Source organism: Mytilus trossulus, chromosome 3 (assembly GCF_036588685.1).
Source record: "Mytilus trossulus isolate FHL-02 chromosome 3, PNRI_Mtr1.1.1.hap1, whole genome shotgun sequence".
NCBI classification, from domain to species: domain Eukaryota; kingdom Metazoa; phylum Mollusca; class Bivalvia; order Mytilida; family Mytilidae; genus Mytilus; species Mytilus trossulus.
Window position 1 is genome coordinate 62,702,572 of NC_086375.1, and position 26,176 is coordinate 62,728,747.

The 26,176-nt window shown below is 30.8% G+C and overlaps 2 protein-coding genes across 3 annotated transcripts; one reads left to right on the plus strand and one right to left on the minus strand.

Annotated features, from left to right (window-relative positions):
- On the minus strand, nucleotides 1–15,739 carry LOC134712056 (elongation factor 1-gamma-like). Its single transcript, XM_063573195.1, has 11 exons — nucleotides 15,629–15,739; nucleotides 15,359–15,505; nucleotides 12,638–12,701; nucleotides 11,058–11,200; nucleotides 10,427–10,570; nucleotides 8,987–9,116; nucleotides 6,494–6,594; nucleotides 5,296–5,375; nucleotides 1,902–2,074; nucleotides 1,226–1,350; nucleotides 1–244 (listed from the first exon to the last, which is right to left on the minus strand). Exons 1-11 carry the CDS (start codon nucleotides 15,638–15,640, stop codon nucleotides 92–94), a joined length of 1,272 nt encoding a protein of 423 aa, XP_063429265.1. The 5' UTR covers nucleotides 15,641–15,739; the 3' UTR covers nucleotides 1–91.
- Nucleotides 15,684–26,176, plus strand: LOC134712057 (calcineurin subunit B type 1). 2 transcript variants are annotated; one of them, XM_063573196.1, is made up of 6 exons: nucleotides 15,684–15,799; nucleotides 17,039–17,078; nucleotides 17,918–18,094; nucleotides 19,111–19,170; nucleotides 19,557–19,741; nucleotides 22,067–26,176. In XM_063573196.1, the coding sequence occupies exons 1-6, from the start codon at nucleotides 15,797–15,799 to the stop codon at nucleotides 22,115–22,117; spliced, it is 516 nt and encodes a 171-aa protein (XP_063429266.1). In that variant the 5' UTR covers nucleotides 15,684–15,796; the 3' UTR covers nucleotides 22,118–26,176. The 2 variants fall into 2 exon arrangements, with proteins under 2 accessions (XP_063429266.1, XP_063429267.1); XM_063573197.1 differs by having other exon boundaries at nucleotides 21,940–22,074.

Sequence of the window (26,176 nt, forward strand, 5' to 3'; positions counted from 1 at the left end):
TAAGAAACAACAAAAGTTTTTTTAATATTTTTTCTTTTCTTTTAATCACATTCACCAGCACTAGTTTGTTCAATAAATTAGTTGTCTCCTTTCACTTGAAGATTTTTCCTTGATTGAATTTTTTACCACCAAAATCTCCCTCCCAATTCCAATATTCTTCTACCATTTTCTTTGTTTCTGCTGTAGTTGGGTCCAATTTTTTCCATTCATAGGATTCATAATCAATCTGCCAGTCAGGAGTCAGCTGTAATTATATAAATTGTGTATTGAAATTTAAGATGTAAATTAGAATGGTTTCTTTACAATAATATATTTTTCTGTTGCCACTAACTTTTATAAACTGGTTATTTTAACTTTTTTTTTAATAGGAAACTTTTTAGATTTAAATCGATGATCTTTTAATATTTTAAAATTATTCGACAAGACTCAATTCTCAATTATAATTATACAAGTGTAAAAAAAAAAGAGAGTGTTAGTCAAGACAGATTATGTTCTATGCTGGCTTTCTTACTGAATATTAGAAACAGCCATATGAAAGTACAGTTTTTTTCATGAAGAATCTTATGTCAAAATTTGAAATTTGCAGAAAAATAATGATCAACTGGCATTTAGATGAATGGAATAATAGTCCCGTATGTTATTTTCCTTCAATCTGTTTAGTTTAAAAGACAAACATTTTAACACATTTAATTAACATTGTTTTGACATTGATTTCTGTCATTCGATCAAATATAAGTTGTATTAGAATGAAACAATACGATTTGCATAATTAACTATTTTTTGTGCACGTTAACAAATGTCAACCGATTTCCTTGTTTGTACCACCACGGGCAACAAGATGGGTGCCACATGTGGAGTAGAATCTGCTTACCCTCACAGAGCACCTGAGCAAAACCCAAGTTTTTGGTGGGACTTCATGTTGGTAAGTCGTAAGTTTTCTATGTTGTTTGTCTGTTCATCTTTTTCTTTATTTACTTTAGCCATGGGGTTGTCAGATTATTTTTCAACTGATGCATTTGAATGTCCCTTTGGTATCAGTTGCCTCTCTTTAATAAGGATTGTTCATGTATAAAAATGAGATTATTGAACTGGAGCCCTTGTGATTAAACACATATCAAGAGAGAAAGTTATTTGACTTCGCAATTGTATATCCCCCTCCCCATTTATACAAACAAAATAGGGGAGTTTGAATCACAATTGCTTTCTTATTATAATTCAGCCTTACCTCAAATGCTAATTTGGGGCCTCTCCAGAACCAAACACCTGATATACTGTTTTTGTTATCTTCTCCAAATATACACATACTTCCAAAAGCATTCTTCCTCAGTTTTTCCACTCGTTGAAAGAATCCTGCAAAAATAGAATAGAAAATTTTATTTCAAGTCTTGTTTACATGAACAGTCTCTGTAGAGATATTAGCCAACATGTAATAATGCACAATTTAATGTTTCAAAGACTGAAAAACCCAATTACCCCACCTCAATATATTCTTCTGACATCTAAAATTTCAGTTCCTTTAATAGCCTATGATCGATTGATTGGTTTGTGTCTAAAGCCACTTACACCACTATTGTGCTATTTCGTGGTTGTCAGTTTTTGTTGGTGAAGTAAGTATCGTCAGTTCAGATCAGTCATCTGTAAAACTGATTTATAAATTGGTCCTATTGAAATATTCATGTATGTTCTCGTTCTATGCATTGGTTTTCCGTAAAACATTCATAATAGTTTTATTCATCAAATTTCAATGCCTACCATGAAAATAAAGCTGGCTTAAAAAATCCTTGTTTACAGGATACCAGTTTTGATAGCTCATGAAACTTGGTTGCTATCAAGTTCAAGACCATTTCTGCAAAACTTAACATATATACAAAGTTTTTAAGCAAACTTTAGATTTCTCTTACCTCCTATTAAATTGCAGGTCATGAAAATTTTGGTCAGTTCTTTACTATACTTGTATTCACAATACCATATAGAATAATTGTCTTTTTCAAAATTGTTCCAAAAATACGGAAGTGCAACTTTTAATGTGTCCTTATTGGAATATTCACGTTTAAATTCATCCATGTTGAATTTTCTGAAAAAGAAAAAGCTTCAATTAAAAATACAGTCACAAAAATCAATTTTTACATTGACTCTGAAGATTCGTGTCAGATCATAACTCAGTGTGTGGTTAAATGCAAAGACTGTTTGAGATTGACTAATACCATTGTCAGGACAATACTCACCATAAATTAGTTAAGGAAATTTTTTTAACTTGAGTTGACAAGAACTACAACAGTTCAAATACAGTTGCATCAAGACTGCACAGTGACACCCTGAAATGTCTCACCAGCTTTATCTATCATGACTGAATTACCAGTATCTAAGTTGAAATTGTTTAACATTGATTTGTACTTTATGTAGCTTATTAATGATCAATGTGAATGAGGCCAAGGTCAGATGAACCCTGCAAGACAGAATTGTACACCATACAATCATACTATACACCAGATATATAGATATCCTAATGCTAATCCAAGAAACATACTTAAATATGGAAATTTCAACATTAAACCAGATGCTCCGCAGGGCGTAGCTTTATACGACCGCAGAGGTTGAACCCTGAACGGTTGGGGCAAGTATGGACACAACATTCAAGCTGGATTCAGCTCTAAATTTGGATTGTGATTAAATTGGATTGACACAGCATAGGTTTCTGACACAGAATGAATGTGTTCTAATGAACTTAAAATTTTTGTTTTCTCTTAGAGCAATTCACTATGCTGTTGAATATTAATCCTCTCAAAAAAATGTTTGAAGAAATTTTCATTTTATTTATGAAATTTCATTTCAAATGAGAAAATTGAACCCAATTTTTGTAATCACATCCCCCTTTCCCTTATTCCAAATAAATCTCAATTAAATTTCTAATGGAGTTTGCAACAATAACTACTCATTTAAATACATCATAAGATAAAACTGCTTGTTATCACTGAATGGTAAAGATTATTTTAATTTATCAGTTGGTAGTAATAAGTGAATATACATTGTATATAACAAAGATTTGAGTTGATTCTGGACAAAGAAAGATAACTCCAATTAAAAAAAAATATTGCTATTTCACAATATTGTGCAATTAGATATTTCTTGCTTACTATTCTGGACAAAGAAAGATTACTCTAATTAAAAAAAATATTGCTATTTCACAATATTGTGCAATTAGATATTTCTTGCCATTGTGCAATACTGTGCAATTGAAAAGACTTGCTATTGCACAATACTTACTATAATATTTTAGATCCTGATTTGGACCAACTTGAAAACTGGGCCCATAATCAAAAATCTAAGTACATGTTTGGATTCAGCATATCAAAGAACCCCAAGATTTCAATTTTTGTTAAAATCAAACTAAGTTTAATTTTGGACCCTTTGGACTTTAATGTAGACCAATTTGAAAACAGGACCAAAAATGAAGAATCTTCATACACAGTTAGATTTGGCATATCAAAGAACCCCATTTATTCAATTTTTAATGAAATCAAACAAAGTTTAATTTTGGACCCCGATTTTGACCAGCTTGAAAACTGGGCCAATAATCAAGAATCTAAATACATTTTTAGATTCAGCATATCAAAGAACCCAACCGATTAATTTTCTGACAAAATCAAACTAAGTTTAATTTTGGACCCTTTGGACCTTAATGTAGACCAATTTGAAAATGGGACCAAAAATTAAGAATCTACATACACAGTTAGATTCCGCATATCAAAGAACCCCAATTATTTAATTCTTGATGGAATCAAACAAAGTTTAATTTTGGACCCTTTGGGCCCCTTTTTCCTAAACTGTTAGGACCAAAACTCCCAAAATCAATACCAACCTTCCTTTTATGGTCATAAACCTTGTTTAAATTTCATAGATTCTATTTACTTATACTAAAGTTATGGTGCGAAAACCAAGAAAAATGCTTATTTGGGTCCCTTTTTGGCCCCTAATTCCTAAACTGTTGGGACCTAAACTCCCAAAATCAATACCAACCTTCCTTTTGTAGTCATAAAGATTGTGTTTAAATTTCATTGATTTCTATTAACTTAAACTAAAGTTATTGTGTGAAAACCAAGAATAATGCTTATTTGGGCCCTTTTTTTGCCCCTAATTCCCAAACTGTTGAAACCAAAACTCCCAAAATCAATCCCAACCTTTCTTTTGTGGTCATAAACATTGTGTCAAAATTTCATAGATTTCTATTAACTTAAACTAAAGTTATAGCGCGAAAACCAAGAAAATGCTTATTTGGGCCCTTTTTGGCCCCTTATTCCTAAAATGTTGGGACCAAAACTCCCAAAATTAATACCAACCTTCCTTTTGTGGTCATAAACCTTGTGTTAAAATTTCATAGATTTCTATTCACTTTTACTAAAGTTAAAGTGCGAAAACTAAAAGTATTCGGACAACGACGACGACGACGCCAACGTGATAGCAATATACGACGAAAATTTTTTCAAAATTTGCGGTCGTATAAAAATTAAAGAACCTTAGTGAGCGGGCTCACATACCCCACATTAACATTTAAGAAATAAAATAAGTGTAAGAAAAAAAAATTAAATCATAATTTCCTGTCAATATGCACTACATAGTATGTCCTTATTATCTGAAAAGGTTTTGTGAAATTCTGTTGTGTGGTTTGAGAGGAGTTGCGATGACAAACTGTATTAGTAGTACATTAAAGTAAATAAGTTCAAAGGGGCGTAACTCCTAGAAAAAAAATTGAATCGCAATTTCCCGTCGATATGCACAACTACATAGTATGTCCTTATTATCTGAAAAGGTTTCGTGAAATTCTGTTGTGTGGTTTGAGAGGAGTTGCGATGACAAGAAACAGGACTGACAGGTCAAAAACATTATACCCTCCGCAACCCATTGCGTGGGGTATAATTAGGTCAAAGTCTAATGAACTATGCGAGACAACATGTGCACCATGCAATAATGTCAGTATACCAAATATAGTTGACATATTGCCAAAGACGAGTCATTGCATTGTAACCCCTGTCTTAGGTCCATGAAAAATATGCAAGATCTAATACCTCAACCATTTCTATACCTATGCTTTGTCATTGTAATTTAAACTATATACTGCAAACATAATAAGTGCATTACAACATCAACGATTGAACAACTTCACAAATCTTATTAAAAGCATTTTAATTTGCGACTAAAACTTAAATAAAATATCAATACAAAACCAAAATGTTAATTTGCAACTATTTTTGGTGTTTTTGTATTGAAGGAAAGAGGAAGAATATGCAATATATTTACCCTGCAGGAAATGGAGCAAATGGATCTTTATCGTTCTTTTTAGGTGCATCATCGTCATCTTCATCATCATCATCTTTTTTCTGCAAATAAAATATATCTAGAACATAAATCTACGATATATTTATAGATTACCGTTGATTTTCTCAACGAGATTGGTTTTCTCGCTTGAGCTGGTACAGCGAAAGTGAGAAAAGCAATCGAGTTGAGATGAACAATGATAATCTGTTTATCGCTATTTTACATATGACGACGTTGTCAATTTCAATGTCAATTTCGTTAGCAACGCCACGTGGCCTCCTTAGTTTCTAGCGATAATTTTTCCATATCAAGGGATATAAAAATTATCACAAAAAAAGATCAAAGGAAAAATGAACAAAATAGCGATAAACTTTATTATATACTTAGAAGTAAATACAGAAAAATTGTATGTGTAATACAATCATTGGCAAGCGTGCAGTATCAGCCACCTGTGATGATATCGATATTAGCACAGTTGCAAAAGCTTTATCACACCTTCAACCTGTATGACGTCTTTATAACCCCTATTTATATGTCGTTAAAGCCTGAAGGTTCAGTCTTATCACAATCTTGTTGTGATATTTTGACATGCTGACTGAATGAATGAATAATTTCATTAAAATATCTTCACAATTGTTCACATCCATTAAAAAAAAAATCTTATTCTTTGGATTATGGAAATATCAAGCATCATTACATTTATCAACCTTGGTAGAAAAAATAGCTCAAGGTTTCACATATGTTTGGACTAACACACAATTTTTTTAATAAAATGATATTTCTAAATAGAGTAAAAAAAGTACAAAATTATTGACTAGGCTTGAGAACATATAATGACTAAAAGGTAACATTCTTTTTTCAGCATGAAGTTATAGTTGCAGTACTAAATATCTTTATAACATTTTGGCTTTTTTTTTCTATTTGAAATCGCCACAGTAAACAAATGGACTATATTTTCATACATAAATGTGTTATATTCAATTTGAAAAATGTAGGGCAGTAGAGTCATGCTACAACTTCAAACAAACATGTTGATGCACACCCAAGTCTCACACCTTTTTAGGTGTCAGGATTTATTCTTCAATTCGTAAAAAAAGTTACTCGCAACACACAACATAATATATACAGGTATTGAATTTACAACTTTCAATCTAATTCTTTATATTTCTAACTTCTTTACCGCAGGTTTTTCTTTTTTGGGTTGTGCTTTGGGTTTATCTGCTGGTTTCTTCTCTTTCTTTCCACCATCAGCTTTACCATGGAGTTCCTGATATTTCTTAGCTAAAAAAGTTGAGAGGTACTTCAATTATATTTTGTAGTAGTACTTCAATATGGTGTTTGGAACCCATGTATATGGTAGTCTATTTATAACACTGTGTCAGGCAAAGGGAGACAACAGTAAAACCATAAGAAAAGAGGCATGAATTTGCTAATCCTCAAAACATATTAAATACATCATGTACTCAGAATATAAAAGGTTTTGCAAGGGTAAATTTGTAGGCTTTAATGGTCATTCAAATCTGAAAACCCCTTTAAAGAGCTGAAAATCATGTATGGAACATGTAGACTTTAGAAACAAGGTTTGCTAATAAAGACTCGGAGTTCCAAGTTTTTCTTTCCTCAACACATTAACAACATTCTATTTATAACAATGTTATGATTGCCGTGAGGAGTAATGATTCCATGTTACTAACATCTACCTCATTTGTTCTCTGTAAGATTGTTGTCTTATTGATTGGCAATTATATCACATCTTATTTGAATAATCATATCAAAAGAAATAGATGAGTTTTCCCAACTCAATTTGCATATATTCTTAAACCTTTTGAAACAGTAACTGAATATCAATTAATTGAATTATGGTAGGATCTCAAAATGATTGCAAATTCATTGTTATTGTAAACCAAATGAACCTTTTCACAGAGTCATCTTCTCATGGTAAAGTATTCCAACTTTGGTTAACAAATTTCAAACATTGAAAACTTGCCGAAAGGCAAAAAATAACTATGTTGAAAAGTTTCATTTAGTCTGCAATAAATAAAATGAATGATCAAGATACCTGAAATTCATTATAGCTAATCATTTACAAATTATGAAAACTCCAAAAGGCAACCAAGAAATGTATTTAGCAAGAGCCATTACTTTGAAACTTATTTTCATGACATAGCACACAGCTATGACACTGGCCCTTTGAATCATCATGTATGGAACATGTAGACTTTAGAAACAAGATTTGCCAATAAAGACTCGGAGTTCCAAGTTTTTCTTTCCTCAACACATTAACAACATTCTATTTATAACAATGTTATGATTGCCGTGAGGAGTAATGATTCCATGTTACTAACATCTACCTCATTTGTTCTCTGTAAGATTGTTGTCTTATTCAAAAGAAATAGATGAGTTTTCCCAACTCAATTTGCATATATTCTTAAACCTTTTGAAACAGTAAATGAATATCAATTAATTGAATTATGGTAGGATCTCAAAATGATTGCAAATTCATTGTTATTGTAAACCAAATGAACCTTTTCACAGAGTCATCTTCTCATGGTAAAGTATTCAAACTTTGGTTAACAAATTTCAAACATTGAAAACTTGCCGAAAGGCAAAAAATAACTAGGTTGAAAAGTTTCATTTAGTCTGCAATAAATAAAATGAATGATCAAGATACCTGAAATTCATTATAGCTAATCATTTACAAATTATGAAAACTCCAAAAGACAACCAAGAAATGTATTTAGCAAGAGCCATTACTTCGAAACTTATTTTCATGACATAGCACACAGCTATGACACTGGCCCTTTGAATCATCATGTATGGAACATGTAGACTTTAGAAACAAGATTTGCCAATAAAGACTCGGAGTTCCAAGTTTATCTTTCCTCAACACATTTCCAACATTCTATTTATTACAATGTTATGTTTGCCGTGAGGAATCCAGATTCCATTCTTACATGAGAAAATTAAGTTTAAACTTATGGTACTATATCTTCTTTTCATCTACCTTATTTTCATATTCAATAAAAAAAAATGTAGATGTGTGTAGCCTACAGAATTTGATAATATTCTGAAACCTTTTCAAAAATTAAACCAATTCAAATTATAGCGGTATCTCAAAATGGCTGTGAAATCATTGTTAAAAAAATAAAATAAACTATCTTTTAACTTTAAAAACAACAGTATATATGCTTGTTGCCTGTTGAATTTGTATAAATTCTAAAACCTTTTTTCTGTATTAAATGATGGATAGATTTAGGCATTCAGCTGTTTAAGCACATTCAAAATTTATACCAGAACTTTTCTTTTTTTTCAGTCACATTTGTTAGTTTGAATGAATAATTTACATGTCATTTAAGTCAGACCTCCTCCACTAAGCAGGCATTACAATACATACAAGCAATTACAGCTAATTTACTTGAGTGTGAAGGTAAAGGTAATATCTTTGTAAGTTGCTAGCTGAACTGTGATATCATTATTTGGTTTGGTATACTTTTCTCCTGTTAGAGAAGACAGGTCTTACAGATGACCAATCTTTCAGTCTAAGGACTAGACTTTTCTGGAAGGAGTGTAGAATACATAACTTATAATGATTTCACCATCCAGCTAGCAAGCATGCATAGCGGTTAAAATTAAACTAGTAGTTTCATAGAGAAGAAATGTATGCTGTTATTACCATCAAATTCTGCCATCTTCTCACAGAATTTAAAATCTCCAATGACTTTTTTAAACTGAGGTTGGTTAACAAGTGTTTTAAACCATCTGTTGACATTTGTGAAAGACTCTACAAACTTGGGATCTAAAACCTGTAACAACAATTAACCTTAATTAAGTCAAAATAATCCTCAATTACTCTGAAACTAAGCATTTCAACTCCAGTGATATTGTTATCTTTTTTCAAAACTACCTCTACCCTTTTTAATTGGGAAAATATGCGTCATTTTCATCAAATTGGGAAATTTAAAATAAACCATGAATTTGACTGAAATTTCAATTTACAGACCCATTTTCAAGAGTCAAACCCAGCTATAACATAAGATCCTATTTTGTCAGTGATAATACATAAATAGACCCCCAAATGTGCACATATAGTCATTTTAGGCATGACAAATGTTTAAATGAGTGTTTTTCAGTTGGTATTCATGCACAATTACTACTGAGACTGCACTGTTGGGGACAAAAGTTGTCTTTTTGGGAATAATTTTAAGCCATTTGTTTTTCTAATTGGGATTCTTCTCCAGGGGAAAAAGCCTGTATTCTCCACTAATTAAAGGCAAACAATATCACTGAACTCAACCATATATTTTATCAATTTCTAAACATGGATGTGCTATGTATAGTAAATATGTACTTTTTTTTTAATGAATGCATCATTTAAACTGTTTATATTAATATAGATTAATCTGAATATCAAAACTACATCAATACAATATATCAAGTTAACTATTGCACCTTTTATAGCTTACTATGCTGGGTTTTGAACATTATTGAAGGCCATACTGTGACATCATCTGGTTTTGGTTGAAAGATGTCTCATTGACAATCATATTGTATATTCTTATTATTGTACCACTTTGTCACCAAGCAGAATGTTTTCAGAAATACATGTACATGTAGTTATTCTGAATATGGAAAAGTTGCATTGTATCAACCCTTTCATGTGATCAGAAAGAACTTTTCTCTGCCTTCAGTTCTTACACATTTGCCATTTTAAACCAGCAAACATGCCTTTGATGAAGGTTCTACCTTATTGGAAGTCATTCAAACAAAAGTAAAAGGGTTATGAACTTTCAACATGAATATAAAATATTTCACTATATAGCAAAGGCTAGAAACAATCCTCTAATCAGGTGTATGTCAATGTTTGTGTAATTTATATCTTGTCCATCTGATTTCTTATGATTAAGAAATTCCTCATAGTAATTTAATAAGTGTCTAGAAAATCAATCTAACAATGGTACAACTCAATCATAAACAATAAATTGTAACAGCAATAATTGATGATTATGAACTTTCCCCCTGTTAGTATGCATTGAAAATATCGAATTGATTGGGATTGGCTTTAGCTGTGTAATTGACAATTTTTTGTGGACAAATCTTACCAATAGTTACTTACATATTTGTACAGGGACAATAGATTGCAAGCAACACTAATGTCAGCCTGGGTGATACGTTCTCCTACCAGGTATGTACGTGTCAGCAGGTAGTTGTCTAACACAGACAGAGCTTTCTTCACCTGTGCCTTAGCACGCTCTGTTTCCTAAAAAAATAATCAACAAATTTTTACAAATGAGTTTTCATTTGTTCAATTTCATTTTCCCCCCCTTTTAACATGTTTAAAATTGCCTTTTCTCATTACACACATACTATAAAAAAAAATAAAAAATCTTTCAATCATTTCTTTCAACATTTCCCCACACAAATTTGAAATAAAATAATTATCTCTGCTGGAGTTTGGTTCAACAATTACTTCTGTGGAATTACAACTTTTTTTACTTCATGTCCAGGTTTTCATTTTAACTGCAAAATTTTTATATCTCCAACTTTAATTACAACCATCAGCAAATGCATGAATTATCACGCTAGACAAAATTGTGATTTAAACAATTCAAATCCACTAACAAGATGTGCAAGCAAATTTTTAAGACATGTTCCGGTACTTCATTTTTGTACTTCACAGTTCTACCTCTACAGATAAACTGTAATTTGCAACATATGTCCTTATCTTGTTCTCTAATTTTACTTACTGTTTTGTTATACTGCACAATACCTAGGCATGGGTATACCCAGGTACAAGATGCTGGAAGAATCTCATTGTCACCAAAGTTAATCCACTGTAGGATGAATGATGCATCTTTGTCATTCTTACCCCTCAACTGAGTGTTCCCAACTAAAAAAACATTTACTTCATGAGATTCATCAATATGCCTTTGTTCATGAAATGTAGAACAAGATCAATGAATATGACTTTCATTAAGAAAACTGGCAATCTAAGACTCCATGCCGATTAAGATTGGAGTAGGGGGCACCTGCACAAGCTTAATGTTGAAAGGCTAGATATTAATGTAGATGAATCAATCAGACACCTAGACCCATATATCACAAGCTTAACTTTTGAATGATAGATACATGTAACTTGTTTAACTTTTGGTGGTAAATAAAATGCATATTTCAGGAAAAGAAGATGTTGAGGTGATATGAGTATGATCCCTCTTCATGTAAGCACACTCCCACAACACAAGAGACTGCTATAAAGCTTTGACCTTGACCAGCAAGGTGTGGATCAGCCATAACATGTTTTTGTGAAATTGGTTTTAGTTTGTCAAATATCATGAGTCTTGAAATCTGTAATTTACTAGAGACAGAAACAGCTTTGAGGTTGAATATTAAATACCTTTTGTTTACATTACAATTCTGAAAATACAATCCAATGATAGCCTCCATTATTATCAGGCACCATTTTTTTAAAATTTACCTTGTATGTTTAAAGAATGATAACTTTCTGAATTTTAATGCTGTGCTTATTGTTTGGCAAACAATAATTAATAGTTAATTCTCCATGAACATAGACGAAAGATAAAGAACAATGGATGTTCTTAATCTTACATCATTTAATATATGCACATATTGCTCTTTTTTTTAGTTGTTTCTCTTAAGGTTCATCATAACCTTTTGGCTAAAATGGCCGTATTTACACCCCAAATTTTACTCTGAGTACAGACTAACCTATACACCTGCAACAGTTTTAAGGGATGGTAGGAACTAGATATATAAATTTTAAATGCATTTTATGTTTCAGAAAATTATTAACTTTTCTAGATTCTGCTATCTATTTTTTTTCGTTCCTGCAGAAGGTGCCAAAATTAACTAAGTAGTGAAAACGATTGAGAAGCTCCCCTCATATAATCAATGTTGTGAGTAGTATTGATTTAAATGGACAATAGATGGACAATAGACACCTGTAAACAATAGGTGATTTAACAGGTTTAAACTGTGTAACTGAGTGGACCGTATCAAATGAAACTCGGGGTGTTTGTTTATTTTGCTATCTTCTGCAGACTGGAAAAAAATGCACATCAAAATGCAGGTAAGTTTTTCATTTTCTGAAACGTAGACTTCATATAACTTTTATATATCTAGTTCCTGCCATGCCTTAAAACTTTCCTAAATGTACCAGTTTGTCTGTACTCATAGTAATTTTTTGAGGTGTAAACACGACCATATTTTTCAATTCCTTATGATGAACCTTAACAGAACATTTGCATGTCTCATTGTATGCATACCTTTTGTAAATTGTGAATAAAAAGAAAATCTATAAGGTACTTACGAAAGTGTGCAATGGCATTGCTTTCAAATAAGCAATCTCCTCCAGCTGTAACAAAGGCTGGAACCTGAAAAATAACATGACATACACTTTAAAACTTACAAATACATACATCTTATTAGCTTTATAATCAAGTGAAAATTTTCATATTTTACATTCAATGCCACTCTCCATCATAATCATTAAGATCTAAATCTAAAATAGGATGTGAACAATGGCATAATTTTGCATTATTCAAAAAAGTAAGTTATTTCATTATATTTAATATATTAAGGTTCATGTGGACCCTATGGCTAAAATGGCCGTATTTTCACCTCAAATTTTTCTCTGAGTACCGGCAAACCTGTGCACATGGAAAAGTTTCAAGGCATAGCATGCCCTAGATAAATAGAATTCAAATGCATTGTATGATTTAGAAAATTCATAACTTAACTGGATTTTGCCGTACACTTTTTTTCGTCTCTGCAGAAGATGATAAAATTAACAAACAGTTGAGTTTACCTTGATATGGTCCACTCAGGTACACAGTTTAAATAACCAATTATTGTCAGGTATCTATTGTCCATCTAATGTCCATGTCAATTAAAAAATTTTACCTGTGGGGAAGTTCTCAAACCAGTTTCCCCAACTTAGTTTATTTTGGCACCTTCTGTAGGAATGAAAAAGAGTGCACGGCAAAATCCTGGTAAGTTTTTATTTTTCTAAAACATAAAACATACTTAAAATTCATTTATCTAGGGCATGCTATGCCTGAATTTTTTTACAGATGCGCTGATTTGTCTGTACTCAGAGTACATTTTGAGGTGATAATACGGCCATTTTAGCCATAGGGTCCACATGAACCTTAAGACTTGTAGATATCAAAAACCCAACCCTATGATAAGAAAATATGGAATGGCAAGTCAAGTTTTCTTATGAAAATCCAACATACCTCTACAGACTACACTCTATATAAAGAGAGAAATACAGTTCAAAGTTAACTATACATCATGATCATTCTGAACCATAATGTACTGCATGTAGTTATTCTGAATATGACCAAGCTGAAAAGTATTAACCTGTTCATTCAATCAGAACAAACCTTGCTCTGCCTTCAGTTCTTACACATTTGCCATATTAACCAGCAAACATGCCTTTGATGAAGGTTTTAATCTTACTGGAAGGCATTGCCTAAATAATTATTATTCTAAATGGTAAGCTAGTAACAATGAATTGATGTGTTGACCTCCATTATGACACTGATAGATGGTACATAATGTATGTCGCCCTACCTACATGTAGACAAATCACCGACTTTTAGTCTTGCATGTACATTTTTGTTCTTATCCAGAATGCCAATGAGTCGATGCATGGGATAAGTAAATCAGCAGCAAAACAAATATACAGAAAATCATTCAGACACAAACTTGAACAAATAAGGAAGAATGGGTGTATGAAAGAGATGGTATAACTGTCATTGAATCTGTCAAGGGATACTAGATGTATATGTACAATGTTAACTTGTACCACCGTCATTGCCCATTAACAAATATCTGACAAGTTCATGTTTTGCCATGTAGATAAAATTTCTCAGCAAGAGGCAAGAAATATGAAAGTTCTAACACTAATTCAATATGTGACAACTAAACTTTATTTAAATGCATGTACATGTAGTTATTCTGAATATGAAAAAGTTGCATTGTATCAACCATTCGTGTGATCAGAAAAAAACTTTCTCTGCCTTCAGTTTTTACACATTTGCCATTTAAAACCAGCAAACATGCCTTTGATGAAGGTTCTACCTTATTGGAAGTCATTCAAGCAAAAATAAAAGGATTATGAATTTTAAGGAATATCAAATATTTGTCACTATATAGCAAAATACTAGCAACAATTGACCAATCATGTGTAGACCGGACTGTTATGTGTAGGCAGTATAATACATCTTGTACAAGTTATAGCTATTTCATTTGTCTGCCGTTACTGGACATCACACAGGTTTCCATGAAATTTTGATATATATCATAATACAAAATATATGTCTCCTAAATGGAAAAGATTGTTGCATGATGTCAATAGTTCAAGCTGGACAAATTCTCTGGTCAGCTGGGAATATAGATAAGAATTATATAGACGTTATAATGCAAAATTTCTGACTTCAAGATGGAAAAATGATTGTTGTAACTTGTAAGACAATAATAGTTCAAAGTGAAACAGGGCAGATTCTCAGGTCAACCTGGACAGATTTTCAAAAAGCAATACACCTTACAAAAACATGTATCGCTATTCCCTGTTGACCTGGCCACTTGAACTTTTTGCGTCATAGTGATACAACAACCACTTTTCTATTGTGGCATCAGATATTTTGTTTTGAGATGTGTGGTATACAGTAATGGCAGAAAAATAGCGAGAAGGTGACATACATTTATGTGTATAATGGCAAACAAATAGAGAAAAGGTGACATACATAAAATGTACAACTCTTGAAATTATTTATAAAAATCTGAAAATTCAATAAAATTAATTTTGATGTTACTTTTTGTGCATGGCAGAACTGGCTGTGAGTGGACAGTATCATATATATATATAAGCAATTCAGATGTTTGTTAATTTAACCATCATTTGCCAGTCAAAATCCTTAAAATAATAAAAATATTGTCATAATTTTCAGTTTATTTCTCGACACATAAGTATAAAACCCATATCAAAGTTTCGATGTATGACCACATTTTAAAGGCGACTTACTTTTCCAAGCGGAAATTTAGACAAGAAATCTGGAGTTTGATTGGTTTCACCGAACTTGAAACTTGCAAGCTTGATTGTTGTACGGCTGTACTCCGCTGCAATTTGAGCTTTGAAAGCTCTGAAGTTGTCAGGGTATGTGTATAGAGTCTACAAAATTGAAAAAAGATAAAGATTATTTATTGTTTTTCAGTTTATCAAAGGTAAATTTAATGTTTGAGGGAAGATTGCGTTGATTCTAAATTGATTGTCACGTATATCAATGTGTAGTACCCCTGTCGCCATTGCACCGGTAAAAAAGGAAGTTAAATGTGAGCTTTCCGGTATGGCATGCGCTGTTCAATAGGAATTGCTTCAAGTGCCCGGATGTTTCGTCTAGAGTTGTCAATATCGAACTAAAATATTTAATTGATCGAAACAGAAATACAATTTTAGTTGAAAATGGTAACATAAGTGCTTCATTGATACATATTTGATATTGCATATTTATTATGATATATTTTTTTTGTATCCTACACTCTAAAACACAATATATAGGGTTCATTTGTACAAATTTTATGTCCATGATTCTGAAACTGGACAGGGAAAAGGGGGGAATTTGGGGTACAACCTCATCAATGTCAAATACCCAATGCTTCAACTACATTTTCTAAGAAATTATTATTTCTGTATACATGAATTAATTGCAAAAAAGATACGTTTTCAAACACTTATACAGACAACACATTTACAGCATAATCAATATCAATAAATTTCCTTATACGGTCACATCAGCAATGATGACTATAGTTGGTGAATCGTGAATTCCAGAGTACAACTGTATATGAAAAAAAGATGTACTTAAATTAATCTGTTCTGGTGCCAAAAGTTTATTATTTTAGCAAGTTGGGGAATCTGGTATTTTTGACTGGCCGTGGTAAGAGGTAAAGAAATGAATTGACTGCTATAAGTTGGTGTGGGAACTTCTACATCATAGTTACTCAATTGATCATGTTGATCTTGCTGTGAGTTTCTAGTGACTTCCATTTAAGATGGTCAATTATGGAATTGACACAAATGGTATATGTACCTGATGGTGACACAAGGTGCTGCCCTTCTTTGTACCTTTTCAATATTATTTTTTTGTTTTTGGGTGTTAGGGGACCAAATTGAAGAGCAGTTTTCGATGTTTGATCGTACCATTGATTTGAAAGCCAAGTTTTTTGTTTCTTCCAGATTCATTTTAAAGATTCTTCGTATAAAGCCTAAGATCTTGTTTGCTTTAACTGTGATGTTGTTGATATTGGTATCCCATGACACATTGTTGGATAGGTCTGTTTGGCAATACATGACATCGATTCAAATTGGACTAGCTTAAGAGTATCATAATAGATGTAGATTTGAGAGTGTGGCATCAGATTCGGACGTTGATTTGAGGAACTGGTGGCGATTCTTTCAAATACCTAAAAAGTAAATAATGTTATGAATATGTTTATATTGGTATTAAAGCAGCCGCCAGTCCCTAGCCATTATTATATATACATATTTTGTTTAGGGGCCTCTGGATGTGGGATTTTCTCACTGTGCGGAAAAAAAACAATTTGTGGCTTTGGCTGTTTTCTGCTCTTTGGGCAGGTTATCTCTTTGAGTGACACATTCCCAATTTCAGTTCTCAATGTTGACTAACTGTTTTATCTGTTTCAGGGAAATGAAGCATCACTTCCTTTGGAATTATGTTCAAACTGTAAGTAGATTTGATTGATACATTGTACTTGTGAATAAAAAGTTTTAGGTTATTTTGAATATTTTTCAGATGACAATGGATGATGCCTTAAATGAACTATTTGCAAACTTATTTTCACAATTTTGCCTTTATCTTAAAACTTATATTGGAAATTTGAAATGGTAAAAATGAACCACAATATTTACTAAACGACCAATTGCAGTAATAACTACTACTTACTACATCTTAATTTGATTCAATATTTTTTTGTCTACTGTTTGTTTTACATCAACGTGTAAAGCTTTTGTCCTCTGTTTGTTTTAATCAAATGTGTAAAGCTTTAAAGGTATGATATTTAACTATTGGTAAGCCACATATTAAGTTCAAATGCATTTACATTTATAGTTTGCAGATTTTACAATTGTCAAATATTTGTATCAGTCTTTCAACAAAGGCTACTTTATTTACTGAAATTACTGAATATAATTTCAGTTCTTAGAATTTTAGGCCCAATTTAACTGTTTGTAACATTATCCAATTGACCTTAGCAATGCCCACAAATATAATTGAGGTCTTGGGGTACAGCTAAATTACTTAAATTAAACATCTGTTTTGGAGCTAAAAAATCAAACTTATAAATTTTCTTGCTTCATTATACAATACAAATGTAGTTCATATAATACATGTACACTATACAATAAGCATGATAAGTTCATGAACATAATAAAGTTACTCCTTTTTACATGTGAAAACATATTAAAATATTGGGATTAATTGTTTAACCTTAACTTAACTAAAAATTTAGTTTAATTTTTAGTGTTTTGTCTATATATAATATAATGTTGATTTATATTTATCAGTTGATGCAGATGAAATTAAAAGACTTGGTAAGCGGTTTCGTAAATTAGATTTGGACAACTCTGGATCACTGAGTGTAGATGAGTTTATGTCATTACCAGAATTACAACAGAATCCTTTAGTACAACGAGTTATAGATATATTTGACACAGATGGTAACGGAGAAGTAGATTTTAAAGGTAATTTACATTTGTATCTGAAGAAATATATATAAAACTTTGAGTTGAATCTTGATATTCTGTTTAGTTTAGAAACAGATTTTGTGTTAATATTGATGCCAAAATTGACAAAAATTTGAAAACTGTAATTATATACATATGTCATTGATGAGAAACTTGACATTAATCTTATTCAGTTTTACAAAACCTTCCACCAGCCATACAATTTAACACTTTAAATGTATATATGCATGATATGTAACATCTTTGCTAGCCAAGGGTTACAATCCACTCCCGCTCTCTTCACCCTTGGCGTATTGAGATAAAATTCTGGAGACACAAGGTAAGGACTTTTATTGGTTGCAGACTTGCAGTCAAAACTCGTTGCATCTAATCAAAAAGCGCTTGTAACATGATCACATGTAAATGTAGAAAGTGTTTGTAAACAATTACCACATGTTTATTGTGCCACAAGTCTTTAAACATCTCTAAACATTCGACTATATTTAGTGACAACTTGACTGGTTTTAATCAACAAATAAAAGTTCCTGTGTATGTTTCATGCACAAATGCATGGATGTTGACGTATATTTTCATTTCCAGCTTTACAAAGTGTGTAAAATCTAGACGCTACTGTGTTTTTACCTTAAAATTGAAGAGTTCAAGTGCTATCACAAATGTTGACACAATCTGCCAAGGGTGAAGAGAGCGGGAGTGGATCGTAACCCTTGGCTAGCGAAGATGGATATGTAACACAGTATAAAAACCATTAAAAAATAAACCACAAGAAAATGGAGTAGTACACCTCAAATTTGATTGGTGACTGAAAACCTTAATAAGTGCAGATCAGGATGTTAAAATACAATCTCATTTGAGACTAACAACAAATTTATAGTGTTTAAGGAGTCGCACAAAACCACAACTAATTATTGGAAATATATTTCAGATTGACTTAAAATTCACTAAACTGCTTTTTCACAACTCTAATAGGAAGTGTTTTGCCTTCTCTTGTAATTATTCCAATTTTTCTTTTACAGAATTCATAGAAGGAGTATCACAATTTAGTGTTAAAGGAGACAAATTATCTAAATTAAGATGTAAGTATAATCATTTCTTATCTAGGTTATCTGCGGACTGACCCTATTTTGAGGTCTTTTTCCAATCATAATTGTTTGGTTTTTGTTATGAAGATTCACCTTACTGGAAATGTTAAAATATGTTATGTAATTAAACATTTTTTAGCACATCTGATGGTTCCTCAAGCTAGGAACTTAGAACTTGAAAGAACACCATTATGTTATGTTGAGAGTCAAGGTTCTGTTTTGAAGGTGGTACTTTGACCCATAATGTTTTACTTTCACATATTGTTATTGAATGAAGAGTTGTCTCATTGGCACTGATACCACATTTTCTAATATATATCTATATAACATATTTCTTAAAAATTTATTTCCATCTTACCATCTGAACTTCATAATTTCAGTTGCATTTAAGATATATGACATGGATAAAGATGGATATATATCTAATGGAGAACTGTTCCAGGTGCTTAAAATGATGGTAGGAAATAATCTCAAAGACACTCAGCTTCAGCAGATTGTAGATAAAACCATTATACATGCAGATACTGATGGTGATGGCAAAATATCATTCGAGGAATTTTGTTCTGTAAGTATTGTGGATGGTTTTGGTGGTGCTTCTAGAAAATAAATTGTTGGTAGCTTCATATCAGGTTAATTTTGGATTATGTATTTCATGAAATTAAACTTTCTTAAATGTATGAAAGCTACCGATCCTTTTTGGGGATTCTGTGTCAGAGCCATTTTATGATTTGGCCGCTAATAGTCCTTTATAGCTGCAAAAAGCAGTCTGGAAAACTCAAAACTAATTACGACACCTCAAACCAATGTTTTTTTCCATTGACAGAAACAATCTGTTCAACAAAAGCCTGTTAGCACTGAAAAGACGACTTGTTTTCCTTTCAGATTCCATCAAGTTTGTGAAATACCTTTAACAGCAGTGTTTTTTGTGTCTAGCATTCAGTAGGTAGTCAAATCAGTAAACTGCTCTGGACACACAATTCCAAAAGGGGATTTATATTTTTTTTACTCTTAATTGAATATCTTTCAATAGACTTTTTTTATTTTAATAAATGAATGCACTTTTTTTATAATTTTTATCACGTGTTAATATCACATGTTTATTGTTGTGTCTGCTCATTGTATTATGTAGTTTAATAATGATCATTCCAAATCTTTATTTTCTCACGGTGATGATGGAAGCAAAGCCATTGGCACATTTCATTTCCCTGGAGGTTATATGGCCCTACTCCCTCAGTCATGGTCTATTGACTTTGAAACTATTTTAACGGTTTAAGTGGAATATCTTTTGATTATATAAAAAATCCAAACAAAATAAAAAAATCAGTCTTGGTCTACTCACTTATGAAACTTTGGCAAAGTTAAGATGTTAAAGTTAAGATTAGTCATATTTTATACATGTATATAGTTCTGTAAGCATTGACCCATCTCATTTCATTTGGCCTTGTATCTTCATTCAGTTTTCATTGATATTGATATTTGTGTAATTTACATCTTAGTGAGCGTATTGTGGTCCTAATTGCAACATTTTTAATTAACTGTCAAATAAAAAAAACCAGATCTTGTTGACTTTTTATATATATTTGTTTCAGAATTGCATATGCCTCCACCCCTATTTCCAACAGAAAAAAATTAATGCAGTGTACAACCCTCCCTAACATTATTCCTGGAATATCCTGCATGATAATCAAGAATTACTGTATCATATCTATTGTTATTGTATTTTATGTTTTATATTGTCAATTTGTAATAATCCCTGGCATTATTATAAGGCCAAGCATAAAGAAATAATGCTGATATCTCATTCTAATGCAAAATTGAATAACATTACTTTTTCGTCATAATTTCATTTGGAAAATCGAATATAACAAATATTATTTGAAATGCTTTAATGCACCTGGACAGACTACATACATGACATGGGTTCATTTCAGTAGCGAAAAAGAATAAGAGATTTTTGTTTAAATGCTTTTTTTATGCTTCATTAGGGAGGACATCAAAAGTTAAATGTAGGATAAAAAACTGAAATTCATAAAGTTTTTTGACTGACCCCTACTCCCCATACTTAACTTAATTTGGGAAAAAATTGATTGACCAATAAGGATATAATATAAAATCAATGTCAATTAAAGAAAACCTGCAGCAATTTTGACCACCCCAAACTGTTTGAATTAAGTTTTTTATCCTTCAATGATTTTTTGATGTCGTCCCTTAAGGAAATACTCAAATAGAAATTGACAAAATGATGATTTCAAATACAAAATGTGAATTTTTGTTATTTTGTGAAAAATCACAAACCCCCATACAACAATTATTTTGGAAATTTGAAAGGGTGCTTTCCCTTTTTTTGTCTATCCTATACAAAATTGTCTTTAACGAATTAATTGCATTAGAATGAAAAGGAAATCCAATGATCCTTAAACAGCAGAATTTTTTTATTAGGGAGTTCTAAACCAATAACATGTTTCTAGAATCTACTAATATGATTGTTAATTTCAGCAAGCAAAGACTGGCTTTATAGTCAAAAGGATATATATAATAAAAAGTGTGTCAACTTCTCTTCATAATTTTACATTTCATCACTAATTGGTACTTAAAAATTTTAAGTATTTTTAATTCTCTCAAATTTTCCCATGCCTTCACATAGCATATATTTATTGTAGTATTTGGCTTCAGCTTGTAAATATATGTGAATGTTGTAAAATCATGTTGTGAAGACTGTTTTCCCAAATAAAAGTAAGACACACTTTTTATTTTTATTTTCAGGTTGTAGGGAATATGGATGTCCACAAGAAGATGGTCGTTGATGTGTGAATGCTTTTGAGACATTAAGTCTTTCTATCATGCCTATGTCTTATCATGATCATTTGTATATTTATTATTTTCATTGCAGGTCGTTGGAACTATGGATGTTCATAAGAAGATGGTAGTTGGTAAAATTTGAATATTTAAATGTAGTCTTTGAATTTTTCCATGACATTTTTTTTGTCAGTTGACAAATCCATTTATGTATTTTTGCGTAATTATTTTTCATATTTTTACAATTTCATAACTCCTTTGTTCACATATAGAACTAAGTGTTTGTAATTGTTGCAGTTTTATGAAAATTTTTGTGTGACATTTTTACCTTCCTAGTACGAATCAGGTTGATTAGTGTACCTATTTAGTCTATTGTAAATGATCCAGATTACAAACTAATTTCATAATATCAAGCAGCTAGTCATTGATTTAGGACCTAAGTTGTTTATTTCATAGAGTCTCAGTTTGCAACAATTAGTTACATTTGATATTTTTTCATTATTTGCCTAATTTACATGTAATGGTGGTACCTAAGATCTGCTCAAGTGTGAATCAATGAATTATAATCTTGCTTGCAACATATTTCCATTTATATGTCAGGACATTTTGTATTGTTTTCATTTTACTCCTGTAAATTGCTTCTTTATACTATAAATAGGCTTAAATGAAATCTAAGATAGAATGTGGCTTTTAATATATTGTGTTACTAAAAATCCTTTTCAACCTATTTGGGCCAGAATAATCTTTTAATGTTGTTGGAAAAAATAGTAAAAGTTGATATAAATCTATTCAAAAAAACTTAAATATGAAACTTTAATTAGCAATGACATTGTTTATTTTCAAAATTGTATTGCATTTTAGACAGAATAACTTACTATATGTTAGGACAAATAGTAAACCAACAAAAAAAAGCTATGAACACCAATTTCTTGGTGTTCAATAAAAAGTTTTGGGAATATGTAAGCTCCAATGGAAGGAGACATCTGAAGAAAATTGAATAAGGTTGTATATAAAGAAAAAATATACTCATGAAACACTACAATTTCTTATAGTAAAATATAAGTCTATTAAATGTCTGCCATATTGTGCAAGGGATTTTAAAGCTTTGTGGGAAATATGTACAGTAAGAAGAAGGAATGTTTAAATTATGTAACTAAAACATTTCATCACAGTTACATTTGTAAGATAGCCATTGTTCATTTGAATTTTTCACTAATTTATGAGGCTTTTTACATATCATTGAATATGGAATATTGTTGAAATAAATTAAATGTGCTCATCGAATACAGCATATATTTCCATAAATGTACTTAAAGAAAATGTGTCTATCAAGGCTTAAATGTATTATAAGAAACATTATTAATATTCTTCTTTTCTTTTTCAAAAATAATGGGCAAATTATTTTCATCCTTTTGTTTAAAAGGAACATAGGACTAGCATAAAACTTGGAAAAATTTGAATGGTCGAGGGAAAAAAGTGATATCACAAAATAACATCAGATAAATATGTTAGCATCACATGATTTGGCATACTATTCTTTTATTTTACATGATGATACTGAAAAATCATTCTTTTGCTACTACCCAATCTATAAAAGTCAGAAAAGTCTTAAACACTTTTGGGGATTTTGTTTCTCTACTCAATGGTATAGATCGTCTAAGCCTTATTTGGTACATCTTCTGAAACTTTGTATGACATCTTTTACACCTAGAAAGACACTTATTGTTTCAATTTTCTTATTTAAATAAGCTGACAGGTGAATTACAAGTAATTCACCTTAAAAAGTGAATATGGTTTCGATTGGATAAAGGTTCTTGTACGGGCAGATATTACTGTATAGTCAGATAGTTAGAGACATATCATAGTACGAAAAACTGTTTCAGACAATTCCTTTTTTTCTAAGAACTACGTAGGTGAAATAAAAATTCTTTAAAAGGCACTAATGCAGATCCATTAAAAAGTTACCCAAATATAAGCCTGTTGTTACCCTTCTTATGTCTACACAGAAAACATTTCTTTTTTATACGATTTATATTTCTCTGTTTAGTTCAAACCTCTAAAGCTTTAAAATTTATGACAATGAAATGCAACTACAAGTCATTTGACATAAATGTTAAAAACAAAAGAAGCCCATTCTTGTCTGTTTCATGTATTTGTTCTATGTCAATAGTAAATTTGGGCAAAATTTTTCAGTGAATTGTGTGATAACTTTGTTATATAACTTCATTAAAAACCAGTTTTTAGTAGAAATAAAAGCAGTTATAATAGTAAAACAACACACACCAAAAAATTCCGCAGAATTTTTGGATATTTTTGAATTATAAATATATTTGAAGTAATTCCATGAAGCTATACTTATGGAACCTTAAAACTTGTACAACTATTGTAACATTTTATCCTTATCAGTACATGTACTAACTATATGTTATATGTGCCTATAAACTGTTCTAAAATTGACAAAAAAATACAAAGTTCTATCTATGGGTCTTATATTGTATTTTATAATTGTTAAATTGTGTTTGTTTTTTGCTATAATCATCAGTTTGTAAACTGGACATATTTTATTGTGATTATAAAATGTTTTAAATGTTTGAACAAATGGATTGTTACATATTTTGTTTTTGTTTTTGTTATTATTTTTGAGACAAAGATTGCTTTATACATTATTCTTTGCTCTATTCCTTGCTGTACAGATTGCTTTGAACATATTAGTTATACAATATAATTTGTCCCTCTGAAAGTTCACACATTATTCACACTGTTATTTATTTCTTCACAGAAAAATCACATATTTTAGAAAGTTTATTACATGGATAAAAAATAATATTAATTAACATGCATATATTGGAATGATGATTAACTGTGTAAAAACATTGACACGCAAAGGTTGAAATGTATGGTCACCATTGTATTGAAAAACAAATATAATTTTAATTGTGATGTCAAGGTAAACTAATAAATTGTAGTTTGTAAAATGATTATATAAATCATCATGGGTAGTCATGGTCGTTTAAAAACACCTTTGTCGTAATATAAGACATGCTTTTTGGAATAATATTGCATGCTCACGATAGAAAAGAGATTTATATTATCGTTCATATTTTATTACTGAATTGCCAACTGTAATTTACTGTTCAATTATTAATGACCTGTAATAGTAACAGTTTGATAGTCACTTTTTCTAGCCAGTTTTAGAACAAAAATAAATAGAACAATTTGATTTAATGATTTTTATGCATTCCAGGAAATTCTGAAATGATTTTGTCTTTCAAGTTTATATCTGAAGTTTACTTAGCTATTGTATAGCAAATATTTATCCTACAAAGTATCAACAAATTTTTGTAATTTTTTTTGCTCATGTCATTTGTATTTGAATGATAGTTGCATATTTTTGTGTATGTTGCTTTTTTTTTTCAGTCTAGTATTTTTATTCTGCAAAATTATTAAAAAAAAATTTGTAAAAAGTAGTATTAATTATGCATAGAAGTCTGTAAATGAAAATCAGGGATTAGACTGAATGCTGCTTTATAAGAAATTTAAAGTCACCAAATAGTGAGCAGCAGATACTATGATACTGTGAAGATATGATAATTTTGAACACTAGGAGTTTTTTTACAATGATTTTTATTATAATGCAAAATATACAGCTTTTTTGTGGACTTAATGACTAAATGAGTTTCTACTTTTTGCTACTCTTTACAATTGTAGGCACTAAATATAATTTTCTCATTTCACTGAAGTCCTGATCGTTTCTTATAATAGCTGTTTCTGCTGTATATACAGAAATGTAGTAACTTTTTTTTTTGCTTTCTACCTCTCTTGTATATTTAACTGAATGGAATTGATATACCTCAGAATTAAATCAAACACAGATCTTAGAACACACAAGGATGTATATCTGCTTTATATAAGACACCTTATACCTATAAATCATTATATCTGACTATGGGAGTAATTGTTTATGCTCATTTGTTAGTCTTTTTGTGAAGGATTGTTGTGAATGCTGGATGTCATTCCTTACTTCGGAAAACAATAAAGCCATTAACATGTAGTTTTAGATTTAGGTACATCAAAAAAGTTATTATAACAAGTTTGCAATGTCAGGTGGTGATTAAAAGCTCTTATTTGAATAATAATTAAATAACATGCTCCGATAATTATAATGTTGAATTGACAAAAAATCATGATACAATAACCAACCTAC

Excerpts from the sequence above, each read along its gene's own strand:
- LOC134712056 (XM_063573195.1), bottom strand. Across the intron at positions 10,571-11,057 it reads TTGTGCAGTATAACAAAACA|GAAACAGAGCGTGCTAAGGC; the intron begins GTAAGTAAAATT and ends TTATTTTTTTAG. Across the intron at positions 9,117-10,426 it reads TATTGTCCCTGTACAAATAT|GTTTTAGATCCCAAGTTTGT; the intron begins GTAAGTAACTAT and ends TTGTTGTTACAG.
- LOC134712057 (XM_063573196.1), top strand. Across the intron at positions 17,079-17,917 it reads TTTGGAATTATGTTCAAACT|TTGATGCAGATGAAATTAAA; the intron begins GTAAGTAGATTT and ends TATATTTATCAG. Across the intron at positions 18,095-19,110 it reads CGGAGAAGTAGATTTTAAAG|AATTCATAGAAGGAGTATCA; the intron begins GTAATTTACATT and ends TTTCTTTTACAG.